The sequence below is a fragment of the Prunus avium genome, chromosome 2 (genome assembly GCF_965620075.1).
Source record: "Prunus avium chromosome 2, drPruAviu1.hap1.1, whole genome shotgun sequence".
NCBI lineage: Eukaryota > Viridiplantae > Streptophyta > Magnoliopsida > Rosales > Rosaceae > Prunus > Prunus avium.
In genome coordinates this window covers 29,526,965-29,546,319 of record NC_142285.1, presented here as the reverse complement: position 1 = coordinate 29,546,319, position 19,355 = coordinate 29,526,965, and the positions used below count along the sequence as shown (strand labels likewise).

Genomic DNA, 19,355 nt, shown 5'->3' with positions numbered 1-19,355 from the left:
GCCATTCATTAAGTGAACAACCGGTTCATCCAGTACTCCTTTGCTATAAATGACAAACCCAAAACTCAGAAAGGGATGTTATACCTTTTTCGAATCTATCGGGGGAGGTTTTCTCATTTCAGAACCTTGGGATGCATGTGCATGTGAAGCTAGTGTACGTCATGAACAAACTAAGGTATGCAATTCCTAGCCCTAGCTTTTTATATTTTATACAAGTGTTACTGGGAGAGGGGATTCCAACACAGTCCGAGTACATGAGTAACTGCTTTTAACAACTTAAAATTATAAGCCTCTTGCTCTAGAGCTCTAGATATTTTCACTTTAAGTTCAATTCAACTAGTTTACTTACTTGATCTTTGCAGAATCCTTGAGCAACACCCTAACAATGCCCCTCACCCCGGAAATTCTGTAGTTTTTCAAGTTATTATTTTTGGAAGTCTAAGGTCTAAGAAAATATTTCGCTCCAACATCTATACTGTTATATTTAAGAAAACACTAGTCTTTCCGCACACGCTTCCAAGCCTGCAAGAGGTTTTTTTTTTTAAATTTAAATTTATTTTAGAATTAAAAAAGATAATGGGTAGTTGTGTTCCATAAAAATAGGAACCATTATCTGATTTTTCTTTTATTTTTATTTTTTTAATATGAAAAAGTGCGAATTTACCATATTATCCTCATTTATTAATCATTTCAATTCTTCATGTTTGCATTAACCAAGGGCATTTTCTGGTATTTTAAATGTTTCACCATTCTTTGCCTTTTGCTTTATATATATAGATTCTTCATTGGATGCACAATATTTATAATCATTTTCAAAGTATAATACTAATAAAGAAATGATATGGGGGATTCCATTTCTTTGTATTAGTGGGGGAAGTGTCAATGTTGCATAGTTTGCGAAGCAAAGAAAACATATTTAATAATTTTATTATGAGAAATGAAATGAAAATAGGCTTTCAATTTGTGAAGCCCTAACACACCCATGTGCATGCATAAAATGAAGTATAGCAATCTAATCTCAAAGGCCAATTATGTCATTTGAAGAATTTTTTTATATATAAAATCGTCGATCTTTGGATAAAAAATCAATGAAAAAGAATGTTAGTGTAATTTCTAAAACCTCTAGGAGTTTTGTGAAAAAGTTGAAAACCTCAAAGAATGTTAGTGTAAATAACTCAACCATATATTCGCACACCATAACTAGATGAGCCATAAATTTATTGATACCATATTTTGAAAATGCATTTTCTTTTGAATCCACAGCCCAAATCACACTTTTATTGATAATGGATAGTCATTACAATGTGATTGATTAATGTGGTTTATGTAATTTCATTAAATAAATGGGGGAAAATAAAACAATGCTCTAAGAAAAATTGAGAAGGCCCCTATAAGACATTCTAAATCCTTAATTTGTAGTACGGTTTTCGAATTTACCCTTTTTAAATTACCTATAAATTTATTTTGATAATAATGAGAAAAGAAGAAGCGATAACCTAAGATGTATTCAACGAACTATTTGTCTGGAGGCTTATATTGGTAGAGAACTTACCCTTACACCTAGGAAAAAAAAACAAACTATTTGTTTCTTTTATGATTAATCTTTCTCTTTAGACCATTCATGCCTTATGAGTTGCTTTCTCAGTGTTATTAGGAACTTTCCATGAATTCCAGCATCCCCAGTGGCCTGACCATTGGAAACCATCTGCTGCTAAACCGGCAGTTGTTTTCTGGGCAGTGGTCTTCTTGAACTGCTTCCAGTCCCGGAGGACAGCCTTCAAGTCCTTAACCTTGGCCACGATGCTCCGGCAACAGTTGGCATGGACGGTGGTCACTGCCCCAAAGTCCTTGCTATCTTGGCAAAAGCCACTGAAATAGAGGGTGTCCAAGAACCTAACCCTAAGTCCCAGCTGCCCAATGATCCCCCCTCGGATTAGGTCTAATAGGACATCCTGCTCTTTTTGTCCCGTGGCATTGTCCTTCATGGTGTACCATCTATCAAACAGTGCAATGGTCTTATTGTTTGATTTGATGTGGTAGAAGCCAGTGTTGATTAGCTGTTTTTCGTTCCATGGATCTCCGAAGAACATATCTGTGCTTATTTGTAAATCCTCAGTTTCGTTCATGCTTAGTCTTGAGAACGGGTTCCTTAGCCACAAAATATCAGTGTCCTGTTACAAATAAAAGGTACATTCTCGTTTAGAACGGTACATATTGAAAATATGATAACATATGTCAAATTATTTTGAAAAGAAAAAATTATCGTATATGTAATACAATATACTAGGCATATGTTATATTCTGTTATCAAACTGTGAATTGAAAACACAGGCTCATAAATAATTTGTGATCTATCATAGATTCGAAGCTAATCAAATTTAAGACATGTTGAGCTTTGTGTGTAACCCATATCATATGTCAACCAATATCCGTATTCACAGGGCATTGGACGATGATATTTTTCTCAACTCAAGCATGTGATGCACGAGTCATTGTCCCCCAACAAGAATCAGGTTAAGGTTGTATGCTTGCCCCAAGAGATACTCACAAAGACTTAAGGAAGGAGCAAGAAATCAAGAAACATATGAACATTTAAGAGATAGGGAAAGAAAGGTCCTATACTCTTAATTTTCAAAGAAAAAAAAAAGTTGAATTGTCATTGTCAATCACGACTCCCATCATTCGGGCGGTTTGATTAATTTGCATGGTGGAGAAAATGCTTAAAGAGCCGTACAAGAAGGGCACTCAAAGATGACTTCTCCAACCCATAAAATTCCTGCAAGACTTAGTCTCCCGAATTTGTGTATTGAAACTCAAAGATGACTTCTCCAACCATTTTACGGAATTTGACATCCTATGTTTCATCTCTAGTTTCTAATAAAATAACGCGCCCTTGCCTATGTTTTCATTGAATTTTGACTAATTTCTTTTTGTTGTGGAAAGTGACGCGGTGAGGGATTTATTCCTTTTCCCTCCTCCCAAAAGAGTACACAACAAAAAAAGAAATATGAAAAAGAAATCATAAGATATTTGATTAAAAAAGTGTCGGCAATAGAATATATATATATATATATATATATATATATATATATGTGTGTGTGTATGTTCTATATATACAAATGTGGTAATGTTTCTTTTAAAAAGATTCAACAAAAGGTAGGGTTAGAAGATTATTCCCTTGTGTTATAATTAGTACTTTACTTCTGTATTTTGTCTTTCACATAAATAAAAAGAAACAAAAAAGCTTATATGGAATAACATAAATTGAAATTTAAAATAGAAATGTGTCCGTTGAGATTCATGAGAAATCAAAATTTCTACTTTTTTGTTTTTATGAACAATTGAGACCTAAGACTATACGACCTAAAAAATAGAAGGAGAAAAGTCGAACTCTCGTCATGAATTTGGTTTAGGTGCGTTATTACTAAAATTACGATGTCACACAATTTCAATTTTAAAATATGAATCTTTTCCCAAAAAAAATAAATAAAAAATCATGGGAAAGTATACAAAATGTCAACGGACCTAAAAGAAACCTTAATTTTAAAAGAAGCTTGTTTTTTTTTTTTTTCATAGTTGTCTTTCACTATTTTCATGTGATTTGATGAGCGGTCGACATCCCTGCCATCTGTTGCTGTTCCACTCAAAGACTTTCCCAAACTTCTTGCAACATACCGTGCAGAAAGCAACGTGGCACCATAGAGACTAGTTTCATGAAATTATTTTTTTTATTTTTTATTTTTCTATAAACAAGCATTTATCTTTTTTATTTATTTCGATGAGCCAATCAATCATGTTTTTTTTTTTTTTTTTTTTTTTTGTCTTAAACCATGAGATGGTCCTGGATGGGCCCCAACTATGGGTGGCACCTTTAAACCTTAACCACAACCCAGACTAATCCCCACTCACACCGGGTCGGCCCGTAAGGGGTAAAGTGTTGGCCAAAGTAGTGACTCCGTACGAGAGCAGGGATCGAACCCCTGACCTCTCTTAAGGAATGAAAGTGCCGAATCACTCACACCAACCACCTTGGTTAATCAATCATGTTATTTTGAAATAGTCTTTATCCCTCAGTTTCCTAAACGAAGTCAATCTATAAACATAATTAACCCCTAAATATCGCTCTCCACACACCACCACCATCACCCACCCGCCCTATGACTACCCACGGGGGCCACAACCCATCCCATCTTCACAAACTGCCACCCTTTTTTCTAAGCCTAGATTGTTTTGCCGCCTTCTTTTGGGGCATGCAAAGTCATCATTGAAAACATGTTCTGAATTTTATTCTTGACAATTGGAAATTGCACCACCAAAAACTTCAATTAGGTGTGCATACAAAAATTCTTTGTCGACTTTCTCTCACAATATTTACCGTAACCCGTAAAGTTTTAAATGAGTGGCTCTGAAATAAAGATAATATAAAAATAGCACATACAAAGACATACTTCTAATTAAAAAGATCGTGTTATGATCCGATGTTTGAAAATTTTATCATCCTAGGCTTCTATGTTATTGTACTCCATTCTAATTTAACTAAATGGAATTAAAAAGTACAAAAAAAGGCTATTGTCGATTGCTTTCACTTCTAAATATTTAAAAGAAAATAATAAAAGAAGACAAATTTAGGGGTAATTAAGGTCCATCGAGAGCAGAAGCATTTTAATCAGTGCTTCCTATTCGTTTTATGTATATCATTATAGCCGACACTTTAGAGTGGTGGTTAAAATATTTGATTAAAGAAGACAAAATTTAGAAGTTTACCGTGAATATGAAGCTGTAACCGCGTTTTAGAACCTCCAACAGAAACCAAGTTCTTCTCCACATCATCTTGATGAAATCTTGAGACATGTAAAGCTTCTCTCCCCCAAAATCAACACCGTCCGTTTCCAGCCGGTAGCAGTTGAGCCTCAGAAACTGGCAGCGATCGTAAGCCGTCTGATCAACCGCCACGAGCACAAGGTGATCAAGCAGATGCCTAGTGTCCTCCCCTTGCCAAAAGCTCTCGATGAAAAGGTCAAGCATGGTGGTGTCTGCCTTGACCTCTTGGACTGCGTAGGCCTTGTTTATAACAGCAATGATCACAGTCTTGTTGCCAATCGAGGCCTTGTCCAGGGTGGCCAAAAGCTCATCTGGAGCCACATTAAATGTGGTTGTGGTGGTGGTCTGTGAAAAAACACACAAGAACAAAACAATTTAGAAACTGAGGCGAAAGCTGGCGTGCGAGCAAGCGCACTAAAGCTCTAGCGGTTAAGAGCATTTAAGTAACTTACTGGATTCTGTGATGGGCATTGGGCGTCATGTTTCTGAAAGCTAAAGAGAGGGTTTATGAGGTAGGATGAAGAAGACCATATACAAAGATAAACAGCACTAGCCAAGAGTAAGGAGAGAAGGGCAAGATTGGATCCAATAGAGGAGTGTTTTGGCTGATTATCCATTTGAGTGTGTGCGTTGTGTTTTGTGTATATGCGTGGTTGGTTTTTGGTTTTGGGGTTCTAAAATTAGAGTGCTAGATTTTCGGGCATTTGGATGAGCTCAAAGCCTCTGAGGGGAGAAGAATGAGGCGGATGAACGAGTAGGTTGTTAGGTAGAATAGTCATGTAATGCGCCTGAGGGACTTCGGTGCCATCAAACTTTTCAAGGCTTTATAGTGATTTTTTGGGGTAAATTATTGGCTTGGGCTTTTTAGTGTTTGTTGGTCAAAAAAAGACTTGAGAGACTAATTGGCCATAAAGTTCATGTTTTCCTTTTGGTGAGTAACTTGTGAAAAAAAAAAAAAAAAAAAAGCCTAGAATTCTCTTTATATGCCCTGATCTTGAGATGGAGTAGCCTCCCCACTAAACTTTTTGTCATCAAAACAAGAAAGATATAAATGTTTTTCTTTTTGGTTAGATATACCATACATAATTGAGTTTAAAAAAAATTAGGTATTAGTGATAAAAATATTTACTGATAAAGAAATGTGTATTTTAGTTTTGGGCTTGGTAACTGGGGTTTGAATTTTCAAAAAAAAAAAAAACGAAGGTGAATTATGTTGCATTATGATAATATATATATGAGAATTATAGAATACAAACAGTAGTATAAACCACGTGGTATAACTTGTATACGTGTTATAATATGGGTAGACGACACGGTTGATATTTTATCATTTTTAGGAAATAATATTGTTGGCACTAAAAACTGAATAGATGGAGATGAGTGCAACTTACAAGTGGGATGGACGATCGAGAAATCGATTGGATGTTGGATGCCGATTCTTCCTGTCCTTGGATGCCGATCCTGAATAGAAGATAAGCGAAGCTCGTGAGGTCTATGGAACCGGTGTGGAACCAGCCTAAGACCCTCCGATGCTCAAGTAAGATTGTTTTTAAGAGCTCTTGCTGTTGACCATATAGAAGTATAAAAGTCAAGCTGAAAAGTCTTACCCCTGTATTGTAGTAAAGGGGCTCATTTATAGAGGGCATCTTGTGTGCTCTTAGTACTCATTTTCGATGTGGGACTCGTGGGAGGGCCCTATGAGGTTGACACGAGTCCTTAGATATTTTGGGCGGATACTTCGAGGCTGATTCTCTACAATCGGTAGGGGATGCCGATTGTAGACGAGTTGGGCTCGTAATGGCTGTTCGCAGCTTTGAGACAATGCCATCGGTGGCCGATGCCGATTGTCCGAGGCCTTGGGTACTTGGGCGAGTTTATAAGATCCACGTGTCGTTGTACGAGTGGAGGGTCAGATATAGTACAAACAAATATCAATAAATATTCACTTATATTATAACATATGGACAAATTATATCACGTGACCGTACTACCGTATTACATTATTCTATAATTACTCACTTAATTGGGCTTTAGTTTGGTTTCCCATCAAAGTCCCTTTTTCTTATTTTTTGGCTATAGAATTGTTGTCTATAACTTGAATTCAAAATCATAAACATGTCTCACATTAAAGTCTATAAAACCTCAAATGATTGAAAAGAACCACTAAACCGTCTTGTGAGTGCGTAACTTGTGTCTAAACAATTAAGGAAAGTTAAACTAATTTATTTTTTTGGATACTTGGTTGGTCTCCCACTTGCCAAAAAATGTCAAGATAATGATGTACCTACTACCTACGCACATTTGTCCTCTTCTTATTCTTTTGCTACATCTATAAAACATTGGAGAGAAACTCACTAACGAATGATGACGTATAATATAATTGAAAGATCCATAAAATAATGAATCAAAAGCTTCATCGTACATATATGTTAGAGAATATATCAGGTAGCCATTTCCTTAGCAGATTCCAAAATGCCTATATACTTATTATTAAAAAAATATATATATTAAAGCCAATTAATAAAGTTGAGAGAAATGTTGCTTAAACTTAATTTATTCATCTCAAAAGAGATTCCAATCGCTTAAACTTAATTTATTTATTCAAAGGTTTGGCATAGTATTGAGCATGCGTGATTAACGTGGTTCAACCTACAACCCAAGTTTAATCTAAATTGAGTTTTTGTTGGTAAAGATATTTATATACACGACAAGTAAAGTCACATATGATTAGAGAGGTCTGCATTGATTACTGTTTCTTCTTGTAGTTTAAGTGGTTAAAAGTATTTATTTATGTCCTCAAGTCTTAGGTTCGATTCTCCCTTCCCAAATATCGCTTGTATAAAATAATAATAATAAAAAATCAAATTTTATTAATTTATTGGACCACAAAATCTATATCCTCCATGGTAATAAAAACAAAATTTTTTACTCTGTGATAATTCTCAAGAAAATAAATGGTTGAATATTTTGTTGTATTAAACAAACGTCAAATAGTACAATGCCTTTTATTAATCCTACTATTAAGGTTTAGAAGCCGTGATTTAATATTAGTGGAATTTGACCTACACTAATTTGGGCGAGTAAAGATATTACAAATATTTACAAAGATATTTCTTAATAATAATGTGATTCACATTTGATATATGTATGGATTTGAGAAGAGTAATTCTTACTAATTTCTACTATGATATCAAAGCACGTATATGAGTTTGTTTTTGAGAGTTGAGATCTTTTATTAGGTGACATCAATGCTTTCATGGTTTTTGCCATCACCGTCACGAAAACCAGGAGGAGGGGGAAGAAGAACTTCCCCTTACTACTATCCTACTTACGTTACGTCTTCAATCTTCATTTAATGTGAATGGCTGATGGATGGGCATGGGCTTGTAGTTCGTAATATTTTTACAGATTTTCTTGTACGAAAAGACGATCTGTCGTTTTCCCAACGCAACAACCGAGACTGATGGTTTCAGTGTGACGTGGCGTCGTTTTGAGCGTTCGTCGTCAGTTGGAGGGTTTGAGTTTTGCTCATAAAGGTTGATTTTATTGGGTTGTTCAGAGAAGTTGAAGCTGATCATCAACCCCAGAATCTTAAATTGTATATAGATTATGATTGGATGACAGCACACCCACTGCTTAATTAATTATCAAGTAAGAATGGCATAATCTGTGGTTGGTTAAACAATCTCCAAACTCCGAAAAATTATCCGAAAATTACCACATGCTCGTAGTAACGTCTACTATTTTTCAATGGAATCAAAACGCCAAAATTCTAACTTCAAATTTTCAAAGAATAATTTCTCCTTTGAATTCAGGAAAATCCATATTACCTTAAATTAGACAAGAGCTCTATTTCCGGGGCACAGGTAGGAACTAGGAATTAATGAACTAGTGAGCTCTATTTCATTGTCTTGAAATGGACAAGTAAGTACAAGAGCCTAGTACTGGCATGAATGTTCATTAATTCCTACTGCACAGTTTACAGTTTGTTGTGGTTGGATTTGGCTAAGTTTGTGATTGAACTTTCAATTGGATAGGCCATTTTGTTCCTAGAGTTTTCCCATATAGCGGTACAAACTGGACAAATCAAACCAATTTGAACAGTTTAGTTTGGTTTTGAGGTTTTATTTACTTGGGCCTTTTTTTGTTCCAGACTAGTTTATTTACTTGGGCTTTTTTTGGTTTTGATGTTTATTTGTGTCATCATCTCCCTTAAGAGTTAAGACCAAAATAATTATATATATATATATATATATATATATATATATATATTTTAAAAGTTGGGCTGACCAATAGGGAAATTCAGTGGCATCCAACTATTTTTTCTGGGGCACCAGACCAACTGAAAAAAGAGCCACAAGGTCTAAAAGACAGGAAAAGCTTATTTGAGCACATACTATTTTTAAAAATGGTCCACCATGATTTACCCCAAACCCAATAACATCATAATCAAGTGAAGAAGAAAAAAAACACAATGAATATTGCACACTTTTCTCCCAGAAAAGAGAAGGAAGCACCCAGAAATAAAAAGAGGGTTGAAAAGAATGAACAAAAGTGTCAAAGAAGCTGTCAAGGAGAGACAGAGAGTGAGAGATTAAAGAACTCTGCAGATGTTCAAATTTCTCTTTTGCTTCTTGGACTTTGGAGGATGCAGAGCCAACTTGATAGCTGCGTCAAAAACAGTCTTCACATTCTGCAATTTTAACAATAAGATTTTCAACATATGCAGTTCCTCATGAAGACCAAGAATTGACTTTTACGTACTGGAAACACATTTTTCTTTTCATGAGCACATTTGCACATGTGAGGCATACCTGCTGTTTCTTTGAGCTGCACTCTATATATGCCACAGCTCCTATTCGTTTTCTCAGATCTTCACCCTAAAATATTTAAGAAATGCTTTAGAATAATAAAAAATAAAATAAAATACCCACACAAAAAAAAAAAAAACCAGCACCAGAAGTTTGTGGCATAATCCAGTTCAGCTTTAGGAATTAAACACACCATAACGTGACAGCAAGGGCATCATATCCACTAAAAAGTAAAACGTGTTCAATGATTAGTGAACTTCCTGGTATAATATTATAATGAGGTCTAGAACCTTGAATTTCCTTTTGTTCTTTTTCTTTTGTTTTTGATACGAGTGATATTGGGGAGAAGAGTTTTCTCTCACACACACTGTCAAAGTGCCACGAGGGTTCGGACATGAGACTACTGGTTTGTAAGTCAAAGCCATTTTTTCTTTTTCTTTTGTTTATCTGCCTTATTAATATCTAAACAGCAATAACAAGGACCAATAATTTTGCCACAGCTTTTACAGAAGCATGTTTGTGGAAAGGCAAAAGGTAGCTGTAGTGGAAAATCTACCTGTTGTGTTGAGATGGTACATGCCCCAGGGTAATCCATTAGGAACTGTCTGTCCTCTCTCAGATCTGCAATACCAGAAAAACCATATTTTTCAGACAGAGATAAAAAGAAATATTCTTGTTTCATGCTTCACTTTTTATCATTCTCAACCAAACGTACTCAATTATTTAGAGAATGCAGAAACTGCACACTATACAGCTAGCTCTGTCAATCCATTTTGCAGAATGTGGAAAAAATTGGGTTTGGTAGTGGAAAGAACGGATTACCTAGTTTGGTCCCCACCAGAATTATAGGCACTGATGGAGCATAATGTCTCAGCTCAGGGACCCACTTCTCCAACATAACAAGAGGTGAAAAAGAGAAAGGCATAGAATCTGATTAGTATATGCATTAGGTACATGCAAATAGGAAAAGTGAATCTTTGAGAAGAATTTAATAGATAAAGAAGAGAGATAAAGAAACCTACTTTCTTTGGTATGTTCTCATAGCTAGGCCTACTTATGAGGGAAAAGGCAAGAAGGAAAACATCAGCTCCTCTGTAACTCAGTGGCCTCAGCCTGTTGTAATCTTCTTGACCTGCATATGAAGATTTCATAGATTGGAAAAAGGAAAATGTTTTTCAAAGGCAAGAGAAAACTTTTATTGAGACTGGTTTTTTGCTGTCACATGTAGATGTCATTCAAATGCATTATTTTCTGCTTTTTTTTTTCTTCTCAAGTTGATGGAAAAAAATTGCACTTTGCTTTCCTTAGCACCTGAAGTATAATGATTGCTGCATCTAGCAGGAGCCCTTTTAGGATCTCATGCAGTAGTGCTCACACCACCTTTTCTCACATTACCAAAAACTTGACATGTTTGAAACATCAATGAGAAAGTGCTTATAATATAATACGGGAATATAACTGATATATATATTATTGCTTTCGTAATTAATCATATCTTTAATATTTCTTTTTTTCTAAAACCAGCTTTACAGTTCAATTTTCTAGAAATTTTTCCTTTTTATCTTGAAAGTATAACATTCATTGTCACCTATTGATATTATGAAGAAGGCTTTCTGTTTTGTTTCATTGCTAAGGATACATGGTTCTTTCTATGGAAGGTTTTGGATGGTTTGTTCTTTCTATTGACATGAAGTTCAAAGATGCAGACTTAAGCCAATTTAACTTGAGAAATAAATCAAAACAAATTATCAGATAACTTTTGGTGATGATAAAATCAAACAAAAATACCATTTTTATGTTTTTCTTTGTTGTGGTAAACAGTTGATCTCCACCTACATGTCATACATAACTAAATTGACAGAAATCTGAAGTACAAGCTAGCAACCAAGGATCAAAATTCCCATTGAGCATGTAAATTATACATGAGAGAGAGAGAGAGAGAGAGAGAGAGAGAGAGAGAGAGAGAGAGAGAGAGAGAGAGAGAGTACCAGCAGTATCCCAGAGACCCAGATTTACAGTCTGCCCATCAACCAAGACATTGGCACTGAAGTTGTCAAAAACAGTTGGAACATAATCCTGCCAATTAAGAAGTTCAAAAACAAAAATGAACCCAGAAAGAAAAATCAGTAAGGAACTAAAACTCAATGAACCATTGACAGAAAGGAAAGAAAGTTTATACAGTAGGGAAAGTGTTGCTGGTGTAAGAGATGAGAAGGCATGTCTTCCCAACAGCTCCATCTCCAACTGTCACACATTTGATGAACCTTGAAGTTGATGCTGCTGCTGCTGCTGCTGCTGCTGCTGCTGCTCCTCCTGTTGTTGTTCTAGTATTAACATTAGCCATATGGCTTGGCTACACATGTACACACAAGTAATGAAGCAATTAAAACCTCTCTCTCTCTTGATGTTTTTCTTGGAACCCAATTGTCTCAGTGTTTCTCTCTCATTATGTGATGGTGGTTGTACAAAATTTGTTGAAGCTTTTTGAGGGGAAGGGAAAAGAAGGTGATTATTGAGATCACTTTAATTTGAGCTGTCATGGAGGCAAAAGGAGGTAAAGGAAAGGCAAACCCACAACGGAGAGAAATGAATCGTAGTCATAATCAAATACGAAAATGGTAACACAATCAAAAAAATTAAGAAAAAAGAAAAAAAAGAAATGGTGACAAAATCAGATAACCCACTTTAGACTTTAGAGTGCATGTGTGGTGTTTATTTGCCTTCTACTTGGCTAGTTGGCTTGGCCTTTTCTTTTCATTACTGTTTTTGTTGCTTAAAAATTTACTGTTTACTGCTTTGACAATTTACTAGGGGGTTAATGACGCAACGAAGATGGGGTTAATGACGCAATTGGCCTATGGTCAAATGGACATTTGGGATTTCATAAGTTCATAACAACCTGATTTCTAGCTCGTCTCGTAAGATAGTACCTTTTGTTTTGTTTTGGTTTTACTAAAACTAGGTACAAAAGGATTTTATTCAACATATTCAAGCGTATTCCCAAAAACCATGAGTAGTTACTATGCCATTGATAACATTTTTTTTTATACAAGCAATATTCTAATTTAAACTAATCTAAACTATAAGGAGGGAGATTCGAACTCGGGTGCAGAGTGAGAAGCACATCCGTTTTAGCCAACTTGGCTAAGCCCATGTCTACATTCCATTGATAACATTAGATGATGATTTAAATTCAAATCTCGATCATGTGGTCAAAACAGAAAGAGGGCAGCTATTTGTACCACATTTACGAATCACATTGTCGATCACCTCTCTAATACAGATGGGTCACATAATAAATATGATAGAAATAATGTTATTGATTTAGCCTCAATAGTCATTTCGTGTTAGAGCTTTTATATTACCCTAAAAATATAAAAAAAAATTGTCTTCAATAGATTGAGAGGTGGCAATGAAATTCTCCACTTTACTTCTGAGCTAGTCAACTTAGGTGAGTAATTGATAAATCACGGCATGATTTTAGTTCCCTTTCAAAGAATTTATTATTTATATACACTGCCAAAGGTCCCAATCCATTTGAACTTGTGGTTGCGTCCATTCCAAGAATGGCCCCATATTTGCACACCGTTATATCTGTCTGGAAAGAAACTTGAAATAAGAGCAAATAAAGACTCTGCTACCATCATTATATATACATCTGTCTTTATAGATTTTTTAATTAATTAAAGTTATATTTGTAAGATTTATTTATTAACTCTTTTTGTGTGTTCCAAAATTAAGAAAGGGGAGGGGGAAAATTCACACACACGGGTACTATGGGAGCTTGAACCCAGGACCACTTGGGAGCACACCAAAAGCCCGTGCCAATCCAACTAACACTCTATTGGTGATTTCTTTACAATTTTCAGTCCCCCTTTTTTCAATCTATCTTGCCAAACACAAGGATGAATTGTGAAGACTTATAAGTCTAGTGTTAGGTTAAGTGTCTCGAGATGGTATATGATCTCTAGACACTATTTCTTTCATACCGGTTTTGTAAGGACAAGTTGTATCCATGAGTTCATACCAAATAGTTTTTCTTTCCCTTTGGAGAGACAAATGTGAGAATAGATAATAAGAGATGAGAGAGCGTCTCAAAGAAAAGAGAAGAAGAAGAGAGGGTAAGGCAGATCGTCGAATTAAAAAGAATTGTTATTTAGCTTATTTTTGAAAAAAAAGATGGGATTGTTTTGTTATGAAAGAGAGAATTAATTCATTACACTTCATCTTGTCTTGGAGAAATTATTGGATGGAATTGAACTTCAAAATTCAAATTAACTTCAAATTTGGGCAACAAATATTATAATCTTGTAGATCAAGTCTCCTGATTGTTTGGCACAAAGGCAACATGGGTAAAAAAGCCTTCGTCTTGGGCCTTCTTTTAAAAAAAAATCTCCTCAGTAAAGCCTGTTTTCTAATTTTAGACCAATTTTTGCAGTTCCTTTTTAGATAAGATAGGTGTACCCTACAAATAAAAGACCAAAGAATAACCTACGTACTATCACTAATCTTCACTTTTTTTTTTCCCTTGAATTTTTGTTATTCTCATTGTTCTGTTGGTGTGTTTGTTTAATTTTTGAAAAGTTTATGCGGTAATTGCACAATTTTGCACGTGAATATACACGAACAGACTCGTTTTCGCTTAATTAGATTTAGGACACTACACATAAGTTTTAATGTAGAAAAATATTAGAGATGTGCAAGTGAAAGAAAAAGAAGACTTGGCCTTTGCCTTTGGGTGGTAACATATATATTTCCTACACTTTTTTTTTGCTAACACTTTTTTTTTCGGTTCAGCAAACATAAAATGATAAACTAGAATCTTTTTTTGAAAGAAAAAGATCAATTAGATTAATTAATATTCTATTGTGGGAATTAGGCCGTAATCTTCTAGGCTTATTATTGCTCATTGTCTCATTATTACACAGATTCACAATCTTTTATTTATATATATTATTTTTTAGAACCACAATCTTTTAATTGTTTTAATTCTGGTTTTTTTTTTCTTGTCAAACATATTAATACAAGCGCTTGAAAGTTAAGTTACCTATATACACTCAAAACTAAAATTAATATGCCCTAATAATAATCGTAAGAATTTTTTCTTAATTACAAGGTAGAAATTAATTAAATACAACTAGTTCCATAATTCAAATTCAAATTAATTTTCCTTTTGGTATAATATAAGAATCTTTTATGCTGATTTTTTGGTATATAATTTCACAAATTAAGATCACACATGCACGTAGACTGATCGTCATGAAAAGATCATCCTCATCATCAATCTTATATAAATTACAAAATTTTAGGACTTAATTCCCCCCATTTTTTTTTGTTGAGAAATTGATTTGTTGCAAAGTCAAACAAAATTATAATATATATACACACACAAAGAAACTCTCCAAAATGAACTTAAAAGTTATTTTTAACCTTTCTCTTTGATCTTTGATCTCCAGATATTGTCACCATGGTTATCTTGAGAAAACTTCCCAAGAGGACCCAAGGCCGCAAGAGAATCGAGATCAAGAAGCTCGAAAATCTCAACAACAAGCAAGTCACCTTCTCCAAGCGCCGCTCTGGAATATTCAAAAAGGCAGCGGAGCTGAGCGTTTTGTGCGGCGCTGAGGTGGGAGTCATTGTTTTCTCCACCGCGGGCAAAGTGTTCTGCTACGGGCACCCGAATGTGGAGACAGTGCTAGACTGCTACCGTAGTGGGGTTGCTCCTTCTACGGTGTCTGATGACACCGCAGGAGACCAAAACCCTAATAGAGTGCCCATGGCGGAGTTCAACAAGGAGTACATGGAGGCAATTAAAGAGTTGGAGGAGCAGAAGAGGAGGGTTGTGGAGGTGAAAGAGGCGGTGAGGATGAGGAAGGTGGTGATGGGGGTGGTGGGTGGGTGCGGTGAGAGGTTTTGGTGGGAGGATGAGAGTGTTGATTTGGATGTGTTAGATGTGCAGGAAGTTGAGCATTACTTGATGTCATTGGAGAATGTGAGGAAGAAGGTGGCTGCTAGGCTTCATGAGGTGAGAATTCTGAATGGGACATTGACACCGGGGGCGCTGCCGCCCTTACCGGCAGTTCATCGGCTTTGTCACTTGCCGATGATGACAAATGGTTTTGGTGCTCAGGGTGGCCAATTTGGTGGTGGTTATCACGGTTTTGGGGTTTAGTTTAGAGAGCCTTCAAGTATTTTGTATTTGTAATTGTATTTTTGTTTTAAATTTTTTTGCTGATCATGTGTTATGCTTATGCAATAAAATGGTTGGGTACCTTCTTGTGAAGTGGCAATGTCTTGTGCTACAAATTGTTGGATACATTCTCCTTAGAGCATTTCGCCATGGAAACTCATGCAAAAAATGAAGCAAAAATGTGATCGAAAACAAGTTTCTTTGTATGTTTCCAATTTGTTTACAATTGACAATATATTCATGATTGTGGTGGGTATGGCCAACCTGTCCGATCAAAATTATGGCCCATATCATTAATAACCCTAACTTGTTTTCCATGCCAACTGATGAGTTCAAATCAACATTTAACTCAAAATTAATTGATAGGGAATAAAAAAGCTTAAATCTTTGTAAGATCGCTTAATTATGCATTCAAGGGTACTCGAATTTGAATTTCTTCTCTCCCAATATCGTTTCATAAGCAGGACAAACTGAACCACTACAAAAAGTCTCCTACAAAACATCATTTGAATTTCTTCTCTCCCAATATCATTTGAATTTCTTATCTCCCAATATTGTTTGATAAGTCTCCTATAAAATAAAGTCTCATTTTGAGGCTTGTTTTAGTAATTTCCACTTATTATGTTGGGCGGATTAGTTTGAACAAAAGGTTCATACTGAAATAATATAAAATATGAAGGGCTTGACTAACGCAATTGAACTATAAGAGGGGTAAACTGCAATTAATCTTATTTTCACAGAGAGACCGGGAGAGAGAGAGAGAGTAGGAGAAGCGAGCAATGGCATCGAAAGCGTCAACACCGCCGTATCCAAGCGCTGCTAGAATCTCTGATTCTCAATGTTATCCTCAGTACACTGCGTCTCTAAAATGTAAGCTCCTTACAACCCTAATTTCATTTCTTCTTCTTCTTCTTTTGCTTTTATAATTACTCAATAACTCCATCTTAGCCCTTTTATCCAATTGGAAAAGCATCGACTTACTTTCACTTTAACTTTTTTGATAATTTTTCTTGATGAGTCCCCAAGAACCATTGGATATCTTCGATTTTAAGCTTTTTTTATTAAAAAATAAAATAAAATAAATTGGTACTGATTTGAGGCTCTAATTTTGTGAATTTATGCTTAATTTTGAGTTTTGAGGCGTTAATTTGTATTTGTATCGGCCTTGTGAGTTGGGTTTTTGAAAATTTGTAGTGTTTGTTTCAAAAGTTCATTTTTTGTTTTGTTTTGTTTGTGGTGGTAATCTGGTTTTAGTTTGCAATCACATAATTAAAGCTACATTGTGGAGTTTAGAGGTTACTTTTGGTGGAAATTGGATAGAGTTGCTGATGAAGAGGTGGCTGTGTCATTGCTCTTAGAACTATAGAGACTTAATCAACTCGAAAGCGCAACGATACCCATGATTAGTTTTGGAAAGAAACCATTGAGGATGTTCCATAAAGCCTACCCCAGTTTTCAAAGGCGTGCTTTAACCACTGTTTTAGTTGACAGGTTCCTTAGTGCCTTCACTTTACTTGATCCAATGTTGTAGTTGCTTTGAAGTGTCCAGGCAGTCAGGTAGTGGTCTAATACTGAAGCATTAGGCTTGGAAAATCACCTTTGTGGAGAAAAGACTTGTATTTGGTGTTGCTTGCCTGGGTTGTTAGTGGAAACTTAGCTGATATGCAGCAGACAACTAATTAGCCGATTTTCGTGGGCTACCTAGTAGCTGAAAATAAGAGCTATTATTAAGTCTGTTCATCATACCAACTGAAACAACGTCTCAAACACAAAGCCTTTTTTTCCCTAATACTTTTTTTTTCATGGAAGCCTCAAATAAGATTCATCACAATATAACGAGCACCACATCTCACAACTATATCTTTGGGTGATTTAGCATTCTAGGAACAACTCTTTTTTGGCCAGGCATTTCTAAGACCAACTAAATTACATATTAACAACAGATTTGTCATCCACATGGTATAGACATCGATTAACTACTTAATAATCTTTTGTCGAACACCACAATTGATTAAATACTTTTGGATTAAGACACTTTCCTCTTTAAGCCTCCCCTACTGCCCATGCCATTTACATTTTTATCCTCTTTAAGTTATCCATCCTCTCTGGTCTGTGACATTTTTGACTGCCATGTAATGGATTTCTTTTTCTTGGTTACTTTTGATTTTTCCTTGTATTTTGCTAGAGTGTGATCATAAATTGGACATGAGTATGTGATTTCTAGCTCTGTTATCCGATGGCAATACTGAAGGGTATACGTTGCATATAAATATAACAAGTTCCTATTTTAGTATCAGGTAATGATGAAGAGAGCTTTAGTTTTTACTTCTTAGTTGTTCTTTGCACACACACACGTGCACATATTGTTTGATAGAAAATGTGCTGGAAAGATGCTATTGAGGACGGAAACAAGTTTGATAATTGTATTGTTTCATGAATTTACTTCTTAGGTACTCACTCCTAAAAGTTAAATCTCCAGTAAAATTTTGCCAAATATTGATTCCTTTTGTAAACTTTTTCAGGTCTAGAAGAATATAATTCGGACAAGAGTAAATGCCAAGAACATTTTGATATTTACAAAGAATGCAAGAAAAAGGAGGTATTGGTGCTTTCAATCACTTAATTGCTCTGTATTTGTTATTGATAGTAACGAAAGACTGGACATCCCATTTGAACGCATGAACTTTTAATATAATGGTGGTTTCCATTATCCCTGTGAGGTCCTTCCCAATAAGAAATATATTAATGGGTTACTTATATAGTTTCAAGAGTTGTGTGCAACTTAACCTTCATCTGCTTACACAATGAAGTCCCAGGGGTAGTCCAAAAATTACAGCTGTATAATTATTGTTTGTTGCATGGATGGAATACAAAGTCTTTCAGTGGCATCTCATTTTCCATGGTTTACCTACTACTTCACCAATAGTCAGAGGATATAAGACATCATCTGTTTGCATTTGTCCTCCTGTACACTGCTTGTTTACTTATATGGTTTACATTTTGTATCAACAGAGGGAAGCTCGATTGGAGCGCAACAAGACTAGGTCCCTTTTCTCTTGAAATTGCTTTTGGGATCTTCCCCTCGCATCATAAGGCCCAAAAGTTAGTTTTGAGCTCATCAGGGCTGGCGTTAGATTTATAGAGTGCTATACTTGATACCGAAACAAATGATAGAACTGGCTCAATTGTTTATGCCAGAGAAGTTCAGAATTTTCTTCGCATATTGTGCCATCAGTGAAAGAATGATGACTGTTTTGGATTGTCTGCAAACAATGCTAGACTTTGTTTCCATTCCAAGTCTGAAATGTTGATGATATGTTGTGTAGCATTTATATATTTTCCAGGATCTCATCTTCATTGCAAATTTACAAGAAAAGAAATGAAAAACAGCCTGAACATTTGAGCCAAATCTAATCTGATTGGTGAATTTGCATGTATATTCTTTCCCCTACTCAATCTACGTTATTTTGAGTAGCTGACCTGTGTATATGGAGCATGTTCTCCTGTCATAGTTATGCTGCCATACTTTAAAT

The 19,355-nt window shown here is 35.4% G+C and overlaps 4 protein-coding genes across 5 annotated transcripts; 2 read left to right on the top strand and 2 right to left on the bottom strand.

Moving 5' to 3' along the window:
- Positions 1 to 1,487: 1,487 nt before the first annotated feature.
- Positions 1,488 to 5,634, bottom strand: LOC110764153 (uncharacterized protein At1g28695-like). The gene is made up of 3 exons (XM_088248988.1): positions 5,274 to 5,634; positions 4,765 to 5,166; positions 1,488 to 2,171 (listed from the first exon to the last, which is right to left on the bottom strand). Exons 1-3 carry the CDS (start codon positions 5,436 to 5,438, stop codon positions 1,620 to 1,622), a joined length of 1,119 nt encoding a protein of 372 aa, XP_088105114.1. The 5' UTR covers positions 5,439 to 5,634; the 3' UTR covers positions 1,488 to 1,619.
- Positions 5,635 to 9,190: 3,556 nt separating this feature from the next.
- Positions 9,191 to 12,248, bottom strand: LOC110764167 (rac-like GTP-binding protein ARAC4). 2 transcript variants are annotated; one of them, XM_088248989.1, is made up of 7 exons: positions 11,812 to 12,248; positions 11,621 to 11,708; positions 10,655 to 10,764; positions 10,455 to 10,521; positions 10,189 to 10,253; positions 9,636 to 9,701; positions 9,191 to 9,514 (listed from the first exon to the last, which is right to left on the bottom strand). In XM_088248989.1, the coding sequence occupies exons 1-7, from the start codon at positions 11,974 to 11,976 to the stop codon at positions 9,416 to 9,418; spliced, it is 660 nt and encodes a 219-aa protein (XP_088105115.1). In that variant the 5' UTR covers positions 11,977 to 12,248; the 3' UTR covers positions 9,191 to 9,415. The 2 variants fall into 2 exon arrangements, with proteins under 2 accessions (XP_088105115.1, XP_021822775.1); XM_021967083.2 differs by having other exon boundaries at positions 10,455 to 10,518; positions 11,812 to 12,240.
- Positions 12,249 to 15,099: 2,851 nt separating this feature from the next.
- On the top strand, positions 15,100 to 15,804 carry LOC110764183 (agamous-like MADS-box protein AGL62). The gene has a single exon (XM_021967098.1). The coding sequence runs from the start codon at positions 15,100 to 15,102 to the stop codon at positions 15,802 to 15,804; it is 705 nt and encodes a 234-aa protein (XP_021822790.1).
- A 730-nt stretch (positions 15,805 to 16,534) lies between these two features.
- On the top strand, positions 16,535 to 19,158 carry LOC110764150 (Cox19 family protein (CHCH motif)). The gene is made up of 3 exons (XM_021967067.2): positions 16,535 to 16,692; positions 18,345 to 18,421; positions 18,835 to 19,158. Exons 1-3 carry the CDS (start codon positions 16,602 to 16,604, stop codon positions 18,880 to 18,882), a joined length of 216 nt encoding a protein of 71 aa, XP_021822759.1. The 5' UTR covers positions 16,535 to 16,601; the 3' UTR covers positions 18,883 to 19,158.
- Positions 19,159 to 19,355: the final 197 nt, after the last annotated feature.